Source organism: Laccaria bicolor, genomic scaffold (assembly GCF_000143565.1).
Source record: "Laccaria bicolor S238N-H82 LACBIscaffold_5 genomic scaffold, whole genome shotgun sequence".
NCBI lineage: Eukaryota > Fungi > Basidiomycota > Agaricomycetes > Agaricales > Hydnangiaceae > Laccaria > Laccaria bicolor.
In genome coordinates, this window is record NW_001889876.1 from 1696251 (window position 1) to 1710664 (window position 14414).

Genomic DNA, 14414 nt, shown 5'->3' on the forward strand with positions numbered 1-14414 from the left:
CAATTACAACGGTTACAACTCCTTCTTGGTCTCGCCAGAAGCAGCGGGCTGCTCGGTGCTCGCCGCCTTCTTTTCCTGATGAGAGGCTACGGAGGACGCTAACAGGCCGATATCAGCATGGATTCATGATGAGACATGAACGTAATCCAAGCTCTCACCTGTCAAATCTTTCACCACGCGCTCTCCGAGAACCACAACCCTTTTACACGCCATTTGCCACACCCCAACACTCACCGAGCCTGTTCAGGGATGAGAGAAGGCTACGTTAGCGCTATGCGATAGGAGATATGACGGGAAGACAACGGGAACAGAACCGAAAGATAACGATAGCATTAAGGATGTATAGGCGCAGCAACACCTCAGACAGGATGATATCCATAAAGAGAGACGGGCCGAACATGAAAGAGAGATAGAAACAGACGCAAGGCCGGAGAACCGGCAGGTCTGAATATCGGAAGCTTCAACCGCAACGCCAAGAAACAAGAGAGAAAGAATCTGTGCTCGCACAACTCAAAATTTCAGGTGAACGGAACTCTAGAGAACCCGCAACACCAATGCCAGACGAAGGAAGGCGAGAGCCATCAACCTACAATAGACAAGGAACGCGAAGGGGCACACAAAAGTGAAAAGAACCACCCAACATCTTTTCACCCAGCCACATGAAGAACAAACACCAAAACAACTGTAGTACCAAACTAAAAAAACTCACCAGCAGGCGCAAACGGGAAAGCCAACCACCACGCGAGTGGCCCAAACCACCCTTCAGGGAGGTAAAACACAGGCTGCCGTCTATACCACCACCCAACGACGAACTGCACCCCCGTAGTCAAGATCCATATCGCGCTGTTAAATTTTAGGGAGAAGGATGATTTTGAGGAGGCGATTTGGGAGTCTACATGTATGTACGTCAGCAAGTGAAAAATCATATACAAATGAATCATGATAGCGGCGGTATGGACAGGATGGAAGAAGAAGAAAGCAGACACTCACTCAACTTCTCCAGGTCCGCCAAGCCTTTATCAACGCTCCTCCTAAGCTTCGCCCACTTTGCGAACTGATCCTGCGCACTCGTCTTCAACAGCTCAGATTTCGTCGCTAATATCTCTGATTTTAACGCTTGTTGCCGGGCGAATGCGGCTGAGCGAGTTAGGCGGAGGTATAGTGCGTATGCCTGTATAAATGAATGAGTGTGTGTTCTGTGAGAAAGGGAAGGGAGGGGGAGGGAGGAAAGAAAAACGCACGAGCTCCAAGAGGACAGTTTGTCCTATCCACGAGACGAGCTGCGTGATGAAGACGAGGAGGAATATCGTTATGAGGAGTGACATGGCGTTCGCTCGTCGCTTTTAGTCTTCTAAAGATGGGTACAATGGATGTCGCGGTAAGGAGTGTTGAACACTCTCAATCCCAAAACTCGAGAATAAAGCTGGGGTTCTGTTCATCGCTTGAGAGTTGTTTGAGCTCGAAGTAGGGTGATGACGTACCAACGTTTGATCGCTTTAAAACGACGTAAGAAGCCCTTCGACCCGTTAAGAAAGGCGGGGCAGGGAGAGGGACGCGTTAAACGTCGAAGGTCGACGACGGTGGTGGTGTTGGTATGCAGAGGCCAGTGAGGACCAAGTAGGCACAGACAACACGTTCATCACCTGGTGTGGTAATTGACGCTCTAACCAGTCATCTTATCAATCACCATCATCATGAACGCAAACGAGACTATCGGTACCTACGACGCCAACAACACCAACAATATGAACGCTACTGGGTTGAATCCCGTAGGAAGTGACCTTCTGCAAGCGATCAGCGGAGGCGGACTTCCTGCACTCAGGGTCGTCGCTGCGTCTGGCGACACCTTTCCACCTCTGAAGGTCGTTGTTGTGGAGGCGTTGGCCATCCTTGAAATTGTTAAGGTGTGTGTTCTTACTACAATCATTCCGTCATGTCTATCTATGCAACAACATTAGAAATTCAAGATGAATAAGAAAGATTGGGCTGCTTTTTCTGAGAGTCTCATTGAGAAGATTGAGGAGATTGTTCGGGCTATATGTCAATACAAGAACAGTCAGGTCCTGTTGACTTTGCAACCCAATTTTGAGAATCTGAAAGGGTGTGTGATTTTGATGGTGTTATTGTACTGCCTGGATTGAAATCATGCACTAGCATTTTGGACCATATGAACGAAGATTTGTTGAAGATCCAACAACAGAGCTTGTGGAGGAGATTTGCAAATCTTAGAAAAGATCAAGAACATATTGCAGATTTTCAGGTTAAACTAAATGCACTTGTGAGCATGTTTTGCATATATTCACCATTTTTTACCATCTCATTTATTTTATTATTCAGCCCAACTTTCAGGCCTGTCTCAGGGTTGAGGAAAGTTCACAAGAAGCAGGTAAGTCATTTTATAACCATTCAACTTGATATTATTTTTTAACTTGCACAGATGCCAAGAGGGATGTAAATCCCATAATGACTGAGCCCATCAGAGATGACATGTCTATTGAGAGAAGAAATGTTGGTGAAAGGCCCACAACTACAGAAAAAGGTATGGACAAACTTGCTTTCTGCTACTACTTTTTGATAACTTTTTATTCTTTCATTAAGTACCACAGGTAAATGTGCTTACTCAGGCACATGATATTCAAATCAGTGATAGTGTTTTCAATTCTGCAAATACTGTGAGTAATTGGCTCATTTAAAATGCCCCTTCTCAAGACTATTGGCATACTATAGATCAATATCAATGACAACAGAGAACTTGAAACTAAGATAGCAGATGCAGCAGAACAGTTAAATGTAAGCCATTTAGAATGGGTAAAATCTGTCACTAGCTTATATCATCATTAAACAATCCAGGTAGAAAAATGGCTGCAAGAGCTCAAAGCTCCACCACATGGCAAAGTAAGAGAGAGATGCATGCCTGGAACTCGGGAGGATGTGCTCACTTTTATCAAAACATGGCTTTATGATCTGGATAAGCCCAATATTTTCTGGCTTTCTGGCAGTCCTGGCTCTGGAAAGACAACAATTGCTTCATCTGTAGTTGCTGATTTTGACTGTTTTTCTGGGCAACTCTTTTTCCATCGTGATGAGGCTGAGCTTCGGGATCCAGACAACTTATGGAGGCGTATTGCTTTGGACCTTTCTCTTGGATCAAATGATCTTGGAAAGTCTATAGCTCAGGCACTGGAGACTCAGAAAGCTAACATTAGAGGCCTTGATATTTCTATGCAATTTGAGCATCTTATTGCCAAGCCTTTACAGAAGGCTTTTGGGACCTCTGTTCAGCCTCTTCTTATTGTTGTTGATGCCCTTGATGAGTGTGATTCATATGAGAAACTCTTACCTTCATTGGTATCCTGGTCTTACCTCCCTAAATCTCTGAAGCTCCTTGTTACAAGCCGCCAGCATCATAAGGTTCAGAGTAGACTAAGATCTGTCAGTGTTCATCATAATCTAAATACTGGACATGGGATCTCTGCTCAAACTTCTGATGACCTTGAAAAATACTTTATAGCAAGATTTTCTGAGGCAACTGGGTTGTTGACAAAGTGGCCTGGTCCAGCCAAAGTATCATTTCTTGTGAGAAAAGCTGCAGGGCTATTTATCTGGGCTAAATCTGCAATGGACTTTATCTTATATAATGGGGGTGATTCTGAAGAGAGGCTAGATATTATTTCTGCTGACTCTGGGGAAGGAATTGATGTGGTTGACAGCTTGTATCATGAGATCATTTCTGTTGCTTTGCAAGGCCTCAGAAAACCAGAGGAAACAGCATTAAGATTGGTTCTGGGTACAATTGTCATTGCAAAGAATCCACTTTGTATCCAAGATCTAAAAGAGCTGCTGGGGGTAAAAGATACATTGCTAGATTCAATAATCAGTCAACTTAGCCCAATTCTATCCATCAGTGATGCAAACTATTTGCGTGTTTGCCACCAGTCAGTTACTGATTTTCTGCTGGATACAAAGAGATCCAAAGATTTTTGGATTGACAGCCAGCTGCACAGTCTTTGTTTTTCTGGGCATTGCATGAAATTTATGAATGCAAAACTGACATTTAATTTCTTTGACCTGAAAACATCACACATTTTAAATAAGGACATACCAGAGCTGAATGATCATATTGAGAGTGTGAAGTCAACAGCTTTATATCATGCAAGTTACTTCTGGGCCAGCTATTTACAAAACAATTGTGATAGAGGATTGCAGCTGGAAGTACAGTCTGCAGTTGAGGAGTTTTTGATGGTTCATCTTTTACATTGGCTTGAGGTTATGAGTTTGATGGGGACAGTAAACCATGCTGCTCAACTACTGTTGTTAGCTGCAAGATGGAGCAGAGTAAGTCATATATACAAAATTTTCTATCAAACTGACATGAAGAAAAAAATGTAGGATCTAAATCCTGATTTATCAGACTTTATAAATGATGCAAACAGATTTGTGATGGAATTTCTTGAACCAATAACTCTTGCAGCCCCACATATATATTTGTCAGCTCTGCCATTTTCTCCATCAGATTCAAAAATATCTATGCATTTTCTGAAGCTTTTCAAAAAGACATTGACTGTGAAGATGGGCAAAATGGAATATTGGTCAGAGAAATGCTTTCTCAGACTTGCAGACCATGATAGTGGTGTTGCTTCAGTTTCGTTTTCTCCTGATGGCAGGCACATTGTCTCTGGATCTTGGGACAAGACAATCAGAGTGTGGGATGCTCAGACAGGTCAGAATGTTATAGATCCTCTTAAAGGCCATGATGATTTGGTTACTTCAGTTGCATTTTCTCTTGTTGGAAGGCACATTGTGTCTGGATCTTATGGCAAGACAATTAGAGTGTGGGATGTTCAGACAGGTCAGACTGTTATAGGTCCTCTCAAAGGCCATGATGATTGGGTTACTTCAGTTTCATATTCTTCTGATGGCAGGCACATTGTCTCTGGATCTCGTGACAAGACAATCAGAGTGTGGGATGCCCAGACAGGGCACAGTGTTATGTATCCTCTGAAAGGCCATGAGAATTGTGTTACCTCAGTTTCATTTTCTCCCAATGGCAGGCACATTGTCTCTGGATCTCGTGATGGGACAATTGGACTGTGGGATGCTCAGACAGGGCAAAGTGTCAGGAATGCTCTCAAAGGCCATGATGATTGGATTACTTCAGTTGCATTTTCTCATGATGGCAGGTGCATAGTTTCTGGATCTTGGGATAAGACAATCAGAGTGTGGGATGCTCAAACAGGTCAGAGTGTTGTAGATCCTCTCAAAGGTCATGATGCTAGTGTTACTTCAGTTGCATTTTCTCATGATGGCAGGCACATTGTCTCTGGATCTGATGACATGACAGTCAGAGTGTGGAATGCTCAGACAGGTCAGAGTGTCATAGAGCCTCTCAAAGGCCATGATCATTGGGTTACTTCAGTTGCATTTTCTCCTGATGGAAAGCACATTGTGTCTGGATCTTATGACAAGACAGTCAGAGTGTGGCATACTCAGACAGGTCAGAGGGCTCCAGATCCTCTTAAAGGCCATGTCAATTATATTACTTCTGCTGCATTTTCTCCTGATGGCAAGCACATTGTCTCTGGATCTGGTGATGGGACAGTCAGAGTGTGGGATGCTCAAACAGGTCAGAGTGTCATGGAACCTCTCAAAGGCCATGATCATTGGGTTACTTCAGTTGCATTTTCTCCTAATGGCAGGCACATCGTGTCTGGATCTTATGATAAGACAATCAGGCTGTGGGATGCTCAAGCAGGTCAGTGTGTTATTGATAGTGTTTGAAAGTCCGGTTAGGTCCGGTTATTGGGTGCCCAGGGGCTCTAACCGAGACCGAGACCGGTTAGCCTTTGTCCCGAAACCTAAAATAACCTAACCGGACCGCAACTAACTGGTTACGGTCGGTTATTTGCAGTTACTAACCGGTTAGGACCGAAAAATAAAGAATCGGTTATAACAAGGCAAATATGCTCATGTGTATCTTGATAGATATTATTTCTGCATATTCTAGCTTTAAAACGAGCCCAAGAACGCTAAAATCGGTGAAGAATTGACATATTTATGCAATTATCCTTGAAAGTCTACACATTTGAGTGATATTTTAGAGATTTGACCGTAACTTAGTCAAATTTTAAGCGTTTTCGACGTTCTCAAGTGCGTTTTGAAGGTGTATAATAGGGCTGGTTATAACCGGTTGTAACCGGTTATTTAACGGTTAGTTAACCGCAAAATAACCGGTTATTCCATTTTCAAAATCAACTAACCCTAACTGCGGTTAGGTTAGTGTTGCGGTTAGGTCCGGTTATTTTCCGGTTATTTTCCGGTTAACTAACCTAACTTTCAAACACTAGTTATTGATCCTCTCACAGGCCATGACAATTGGGTTACTTCAGTTGCATTTTCTCCTGATGGCAGGCACATTATCTCTGGATCTTGTGACAAGACAATCAGAATGTGGGATGCTCAGACAGGGCAGAGTGTTATGAATCCTCTCAAAGGGCATGATCATTATGTGAATTCTGTTGCATTTTCTCCTAATGGCAGACACATTGTCTCTGGATCTCGTGATAAGACAATAATTGTGTGGGATGCTCAGACAGGGCAGAGTGTTATGGATCCTCTCAAAGGCCATGATCATTATGTTACTTCAGTTGCATTTTCTCCTGATGGCAGGCACATTGTTTCTGGATCTTATGACAAGACAGTCAGAGTGTGGGATGCTAAGACAGGTCAAAGTGTTGTAAATCCTCTCAAAGGCCATGACAATTGTGTTACTTCTGCTGCATTTTCTCCTGATGGCAGGCACATTGTATCTGGGTCTAGTGATGGTACAGTCAGAGTGTGGGATGAGAAGACAGGTCAGAGTACTATAGATCCTCTCAAAGGTCATGATGATTGGGTTACTTCAGCTGCATTCTCTCCTGATGGCAGGTACATTGTGTCTGGATCTTATGACAGGACAGTTAGAGTGTGGGATACTCAGACAGGTCAGAAAATTATGGATCCCTTCTCAGTGTCTTGCCTTTCCACTTCAAGCAATCCTGTCGTACCACCAATCTCTCCCATATATTGTGATATTGGAAACAATATTGACATGCCTGATTCTGATAAAACCTTTTTTTATCATTCCTATGATAAACTTTTGTTAAAATTATGTCACCTTGATGGTAATTGGGTCATGCTACAAGATGAAAATTATCTCTTATGGGTGCCAGATCAAAATAAATTAGGTTTGCTCTGGCCAAGTACAACTACTGTCATTGGTTGCACTCCAACTTCACTTCATTTCAAAAAATTTGTTCATGGTATACACTGGAGCCAGTGTTTTTCATCACTACATGATCCCATTCAAGAAGAAACTGGACCTGTTGATTTCATAGCTCTGAATTGAACTTTACAGCTTTTGGAATATTCCATTCTTCAATGTGTTTCATCACCCTATTGTCATTTTATACCACTTACAATATACCTTCTTCATTCATAATATGGCATATAACAAAATTTATCACTGGATCCTTCTCTCCCAGATTCTTAAATTGAACTGATTACTACAATCTCTATAACTGTCAAATTAACAGCAATGAAAAATGAATAGGTAATATCTGACATAAGTCAGGTTATTCACCCAAATTCAAGGGGCCCCCTTAAATTCTGCTAAATTCAAGAACCCAGAGAATCGGCGAGGATCGTGAGGTGATCCAATTCAGTGAGAGATGCAAGGCAAGTGAACACACCTTTAAGCAAAGGACCAAGGTACAGTGATGGCCACTCTGTTTGGTAACCATTAGTGCTGTGATCTAAAGATGCATTGTGTTACACTTCACCTCTTCATTAATTGTTCCATATCCTTTTATCTCCATGCAATCTCCATGAACTCTCCATAAACCTCATTGCAGAGTAAGTATTTAAACCATGGAAATAATAGCGATCTAATTTATGGTTTTCTCAGTCTGTTCAGATTGTGGCTCAGTGGCAAAGCATCAGGTTCAAGGGTTGGCCTGTTGCCAGAGTTGCATGGATGTCTTTTTTTTGGAACAATTCCATGACTCTGACATATGTGACACCTCAAAGCTTTGCCTCTATCACTCCTGACTGACACAGAAGAAGCACCAGGTGAGCTCACAATACCTGATGACAAGCAGCCACTGATAGCATGCCACAGGTTGAACAAGCTCTCAGTGTCAAGCGTGCGGGGCTTGATACAGGAGCTGCTTGCCAACACAACACTGAAAATAAGCACAACTTTGTAGAGACCTTTGAATTGTGGATTGGTCTCAAGAACTATGATCCCAAGAGGGACTAACCTTTCTACGGAACCATCAAGTACATTCAAATATGCATTCCTTTTTTGTTTGTTTTTTACTGACCGTAACAAGGAGCTTGTCAAGAAGCTCGCCAAAGAATACGACACTTTCCTTGCCTCTGAGACCCTCATGAAGCAAATCCCCCAACTATTCAGTCTTGGTCTCTCACAGATACTTTCATTTTCTCCATTTGTTTTCATGTGTGCTGACCATCGCTTTGCAGCTCAAATATTCCCTACTCCCTGTCTCCAATGCCAAAGATCTTAGCAAACAAGATCATGGAAGTTCGCTCTACCATCAAGTTCTAGCTCAAGAAAGCTTTGTGCTTGGACAACCATTGGATGCCTAGGTTCTCAGCAACATCACACTGAGTATGTATCATCTTTCTGTCACCTTGGTTATATGCTCACCATGCTACTAGGCATAAACTTCCTTGTCTCCTTGTTGAAGAAGAACTATTGGATCATCAAGTTGCTCCACATAAAGACCACGATGGGTGACCCTGTTCACCACTATTGATTGATCGGTTTTTGGGAATGGCATTGGAGAAAAGTTCGGAATGATGGTCAATGTCCATGGATAGATCGTACCTACATCAAAAGTTGCACATAGGGATATTGGAGTAGATATGTAGCCGTAAATTAAGATGGTGTATGGCCAACTCCGAACCCTATGCATGCCAGCGTGTGCACTGTATATGTGTCGTGCCCTACTAAAATCTATGTTTCTGTAAATAAAAATATGAAGCACTACTAGAATCAAGCAGGATGTCACTAATTAAATATATTATGGGTTCATAGAAATAAAAGATACTGCTGACAACCATTAGTACAGACTAGCACTGATTGATTGCTTCAGTTGTGTGGTTTGGTGAAGTGTGTGATGTCCAGAAGCTCAGGAAATGGATGTGAAGTGGAACCGAATTGTTCTCCATTAAATTCAGCTTAAATTTTTGTGAATTTAAGCTTTCTCTCACTTTACCCAGCCTGCACCTCCAGGATGTGCCCAAGTAAAAAGAATACTCTTCGGAGTAACCAGTCATGAATAGAAGTCGATTCTCTAAATACATAACTGATCTCATAAAATATTTTTACCAAGCGAGAAAGTTGCAGCCTGTCTCCCTTCTGGACTATTTTGCGCAACCCAGCAGAGATGGTGCCAGAGTTTGGGTGGAGTTTGGAATTTGTTGTTGATGACCTGTTTACTGATCAACAAACACTCCGAGTCAGTACTCAACATTCGCAGCAACCACTTCCCAGAACTCAACATGGACCTCCCTTGGGAGTTAGTGCCAACACATTTTTTAGTGTGTCTTTGTGTGACTAACTGAGTTTCTGGGAACTTTCTGCCCAACATAGAGTCTTTTTTCCTTCCTTCAATGCTTTCCTGGTCTGTATACTATAAATAGGGCAAGACATACAACATCATATGTTCTATGAGTTGTCACACCTAGACATTCAACAACAATGAGTATTCCTGGCCTTTGGAAGGTACTCTCGTTTAATGACTTCAATCTTCCTCAATTGAATATCCTCCTTTTTAGCTCCTCTCAGGAATCAGGAAAGACCAGTCACTTACTGAGCTTGCAGTCTGTGAGGGCTTTGAAATCCAGCAACATAGCTCTGGTGTGCTCATTGTGGGGATAGATGCCAGGTAAGAGTTTCTTGAATACCTATAAAACCATCCTGCTATACTCATTTCCACACAATAGTCCATGGATGTATGCAGTGCAGGCTTCAATGGACCATGCTTGGCGAAAGGGAGCATCTCGAGCTGCACTGGGGAAAAATTCAGAGCTGTGACTGCTCTTTGATCACATGAGTGAGATTGGGCACCTTCCTATCAATGCCGTTTTTGTATTCAATGGTCTGAAATGCCTGTCTGAAAAACAAAGCACTGCCATTGGTGCGGCTGATCATTATATGACACAAGACTCTAAAGTGATCATCAAAGGCTTTGGTCATAGTTTCCACGATCTACACCCATATTTCATGTTGAATGTACATCCACTGACAGAGTGTTAGGCTCCCACAGAGAAAGAAGCAGAGCTAGCCTACCTTGATAGCATTGGTGCAGTTGACATGGTGTGGATGAGTGATAGTGACATTTTTCTCTTTGGCAGCCAACACGTCATCAGGCAGTAAGTCCTGCCCTCTCAATAGTGATGTGTTCCAAGTACTGAGTGCCTTTAGCCCCCAGGATTCTGACGACCGCGACTCTGTTGAGGTGTACATCTTCAAAATGCCTGGAGATGATGCCGCTGCTCAAGTTTTGGATCAAGCTGGCATCCTCTTTCTGGCCATTGTAGTAGGAGGTGATTATAATACTGTAAGCCACTCTATTCCCCTTCATTAGGCTCTCTTCACCTCAATTCAAGCAGGGGCTTCTGGGTTGTGGGATGAAAAAGGCCCTTGCTTTACTATCAACAGATCTCGCTCATTCACTCTATGACATGACAGTCACACTCTCAAAAACTCAGTTGGCTGCATTCCTTACTGGTTGGCATGAGAACCTTTGCAATGTGCTCACCCACAATCTGAACAATGTTCTTGGTGCTTGTTACCCATCATTGGCCACTAAGATCCCAGAAGATTTTCCAGACCCAGATGTTCTATGCCTTTATGCTCATCCTATCACTTCATATACCAAAAAGGATTATAGGCCCAAGACAGCAGAATGGGTGTCAAAGCTACCTGATACCACAGCATTAACCACACTCTGCCGACAGCTTTTCAGATGGGTTGACATCCTCGACAAGTTTTCCAGCTGTGTGTGGGATGGGCAGTGCATCAAAGAATTGGCATTGGTACAGTCTTTCACTTCATCATCACTCATGCTGCCATTCTAGGCACACTGCAGGCCACCTACAACATGGAAAACAGGGCTCAGGCCCAACTCCATTTGGTATATCCACACATCTGCAATCCGAATCAACTCACTGAGCACATTTGCATCATATCACATTGAGGTTTGGATCCCATCTGTTGTCGCCACTGCATTGTTCATGGGAGGGACATCCTGTGGTGCAGGGATGCATGTGTCAACGTACGCATGGGTTCCTGGCCCTATTCTTTGCTTCATACTTCCAGAGCTTGTGGAGGAATATCACCAGACTACATGCAAGCCAGGGCTGGATAAATGCAAGCCATATGTTTCTGTAAGTAATCTACTACTTCTCATTATTTGAAGGCATTGAAAGTTGATATCACCATTAGGTTTTTGATAGTTCCCAGTCAATGCAACATCAATCAGTAGCTGTTGTTGACATTGACCTTGCCTATTTGGATGAGGGAGAAGATGTTGGTTCTGATGTGGATGAGGTTAATGGTTCGGATGAAGATATCATTGAGATTGATGATTCTAGCAGTGACGGGGCAGGGGAGGTTGAGATAATTGATGTTGACCCTGTGGTTATTGACCTTACCAGGGATGACATGTAATAGCTAGCTGTAATCGACTTTGTGAACCCCATGCTCTCGACACCCACAGATATCAATCTAATTCAACCTCTTCATGTTTCACTATGATCGGAGCAAAATATAGTAGTCTTCTACATAATTTACAATGAGTACTCCGACATTGCAGTTGCTTGTCATGTCACCACATCACACTGAGAAGAAGAATAAGGGGGCCAAGATCTCCAAGGCCCCCAAGACCCCCAAACAGCCTACAAAAAAAACCTCCCCCAAGGAAGCATATACATTGATCCAAAAAATGGCAGCCACAGCAAAGAAGAAACATGGCAAAGTGGAAAGCACTACAAATGGATGTGATGGCCATGTTCATCAGGGTATGGAGTGGCTAGCTAGCTTTGCACAGGAGGAACAAGATCACATTGAGGAATGCTGGCAGGCAGAGAATGGGGAGAAGTTATGTGGCGACGACGAAGATGACATGGACAGTGGTGAAATGGACAGTGGTGAAATGGAGGCTGAACAGAAAGAGAATGATGAAGAGGAGAGAAAGGAGGAAGGAGAAGATGTGACTATGGATCCAGGGTTCCTAACTGCGTTTACTGGATGCCCAGTGAAATGTATGCCAGTCACAATCACCATGTTCATGGCATACAAATGCTTCACAGAGGATCTTGGCATCTCAATGGCTCATTCAATTCGTGCTGCATTCATCTTCTATACATGAAAACACAAAGGATGACTAATCAGCTTTAATGTTACATAATAAGTTTACATAAGCGACCACGCTCTTTATGCTGAGCCGCGTGAGTGGCGTTTGCTTGGAAGAATCAGATTCAACATGTGTACCAGGGGGTCCAGGGGGCTTGCCCCTGGCAAGCTGTGACCAGTGCTGGAGGAACGGCCAAGTGCAGTGAGTGCCTTGCTGTAGGCGTGGGTCTAAAGCTTGTACATTACTATGACACAATGTGAGTGTGCACATATTTCTTTGGAGGGTGCAAAAGCTTACATCAATCCAAATAGGGATGACGACACCTATCACAGACATTGGTGTTTTGACAAGGTTAATAAATGATTTGTTGGGAACCCAGTCCAAAGTGCAGCCGTCGAAGACATGCATGATGCCTGCAAAACCAAGGATGGTGAGGCTGACAGAACTCATGCTCAAGCAATGACTTTCAATGACATAGAACGATTGCTCACATATACAATGCATCACTGCCCCAAGAACGATGAGCTACATGATCATGCTTCACTTGGGTTGAGAGCCACGACCTTGTTATTCAATGCTTTCATCACCACTGGATTCAACCTGTGGACATGGTATGTAAACACATCTAACTGAGGCGGCACACGAGACTCACACAGTGTATCTCCCCAGGAACTGCAAACAGTCCAGCTTCAAGCAAAGCACTTTAATTTTTTGCCAGATCCATTGCTGAACAGGTCACCGGCCACTGCTCAGTATATCAAAATCAGAAGAACTGGCAGAGAAAAATGAAGAAGGGCGAGCAAGGGCTTAACGGTGAGTGGACCATTGAGGTAGTAGCTAAATCTCAAATACTTGTGCAGGTCATACATATAACATACACCCACAAGTAAAGACCCCTGCAATTGATATGTATACACATATCATAATGTGGAAGGATTTTTATGAAACTGACCTATTGAAGCACAAGCTACAACTGAATGATTACATCTTTCCCACTCTTGGAACAAGTGGCATCTTGGTTCATCCCAAGCAACCAATAATGGGATCTGTAATTCAAAAGAAGATCACCAAAATGGCAGAAGCTGCTGGAATCAGTGGGGCAAAGCATTTCACCACACATTGCTTTCATTGAGGGGGAGCACAGTACAGGTTCCAATTCGCACTGCTTGGTTAGCACTGGACATTGGCGTGCATTTGATGGTGGGGTGGTTGGGCACAGGGTGAACATGTACATTGATTGACACCATTCAGGGTGACAGTTGCTAATAATATCAATCACTAGCGAGACATGTTAATATGATACCTTCTTGATGAGCTTTACACATACGAAGAAGACCACAGTGATGCACTGAACCCCATCAACATGTTTGGGGGTCAGTCTCACATGGGCAAGGATACCGAGATGGCGCCAATGACTGTTTTTGAGTGCCAGAAGTTGTTCCTGATGCAAGCCGAGCAAACAAAATATCACACAACACCTGGAAAGACTTGAGTCAATGATGACTCAAAGGATATCCACCCAACAAGCAACATCCTCACCAGTCCAAGTTGAATATCCCACATTCCCTTGTCAAGGTTCACTACCTATTCTCATCAGCCAGGTCAGGCCTATGCACCTGTCACTCGTCAAGCTGCAAGCTCATCTGGACTCAGTGCTCCAGACCAGGGGTACACAATATCCCCCCTTCCCCACCATGACCCTTCTTCTACTGGACAGGGCAGGTGGTATACACACCTGATTTGGCCTCGTTTTTCATGCCCATGCAAAGTGGTTTATCGACAACTACAACATACAATAATCAGCCACCAAACAAGCAACTTTTGAGGAAGTGAAAGTGAGTTCACCAGGATGCATTGGGACCTATGCATGTTGTTCCTGAGATTGGGTGAGGATACTCACGAGGTGCATGGGTACAAACTGTAAAGAATTGGGAAGGAGCTGACCTGAGCTGCTACCCTGTTCCACTCAAGGATTGGGCTTGAGAATGGCAC

The 14414-nt window shown here is 43.4% G+C and overlaps 6 protein-coding genes across 6 annotated transcripts; 5 read left to right on the forward strand and 1 right to left on the reverse strand.

The window, feature by feature from the left end:
• Positions 1–123: 123 nt before the first annotated feature.
• LACBIDRAFT_246680 (uncharacterized protein) lies at positions 124–1325 on the reverse strand (the record flags this gene model as incomplete). Its single annotated transcript, XM_001877878.1, has 4 exons — positions 124–239; positions 710–892; positions 991–1171; positions 1242–1325. 4 exons carry the CDS (start codon positions 1323–1325, stop codon positions 124–126), a joined length of 564 nt encoding a protein of 187 aa, XP_001877913.1.
• A 369-nt stretch (positions 1326–1694) lies between these two features.
• Positions 1695–7384, forward strand: LACBIDRAFT_314109 (uncharacterized protein; the record flags this gene model as incomplete). The annotated part of the gene is made up of 13 exons (XM_001877524.1): positions 1695–1904; positions 1959–2101; positions 2155–2278; positions 2338–2386; positions 2438–2539; positions 2599–2672; positions 2728–2790; positions 2851–4335; positions 4390–5752; positions 5909–5954; positions 6161–6207; positions 6278–6289; positions 6345–7384. 13 exons carry the CDS (start codon positions 1695–1697, stop codon positions 7382–7384), a joined length of 4758 nt encoding a protein of 1585 aa, XP_001877559.1.
• A 627-nt stretch (positions 7385–8011) lies between these two features.
• LACBIDRAFT_314110 (uncharacterized protein) lies at positions 8012–8296 on the forward strand (the record flags this gene model as incomplete). Its single annotated transcript, XM_001877525.1, has 3 exons — positions 8012–8050; positions 8101–8106; positions 8156–8296. The coding sequence occupies 3 exons, from the start codon at positions 8012–8014 to the stop codon at positions 8294–8296; spliced, it is 186 nt and encodes a 61-aa protein (XP_001877560.1).
• Positions 8297–9763: 1467 nt separating this feature from the next.
• Positions 9764–10099, forward strand: LACBIDRAFT_314112 (uncharacterized protein; the record flags this gene model as incomplete). Its single annotated transcript, XM_001877526.1, has 3 exons — positions 9764–9787; positions 9841–9950; positions 10009–10099. The coding sequence occupies 3 exons, from the start codon at positions 9764–9766 to the stop codon at positions 10097–10099; spliced, it is 225 nt and encodes a 74-aa protein (XP_001877561.1).
• A 15-nt stretch (positions 10100–10114) lies between these two features.
• On the forward strand, positions 10115–11737 carry LACBIDRAFT_314113 (uncharacterized protein; the record flags this gene model as incomplete). The annotated part of the gene is made up of 7 exons (XM_001877527.1): positions 10115–10262; positions 10332–10437; positions 10490–10625; positions 10678–11103; positions 11157–11201; positions 11266–11454; positions 11513–11737. 7 exons carry the CDS (start codon positions 10115–10117, stop codon positions 11735–11737), a joined length of 1275 nt encoding a protein of 424 aa, XP_001877562.1.
• A 1470-nt stretch (positions 11738–13207) lies between these two features.
• LACBIDRAFT_314114 (uncharacterized protein) lies at positions 13208–13554 on the forward strand (the record flags this gene model as incomplete). Its single annotated transcript, XM_001877528.1, has 2 exons — positions 13208–13235; positions 13283–13554. The coding sequence occupies 2 exons, from the start codon at positions 13208–13210 to the stop codon at positions 13552–13554; spliced, it is 300 nt and encodes a 99-aa protein (XP_001877563.1).
• Positions 13555–14414: the final 860 nt, after the last annotated feature.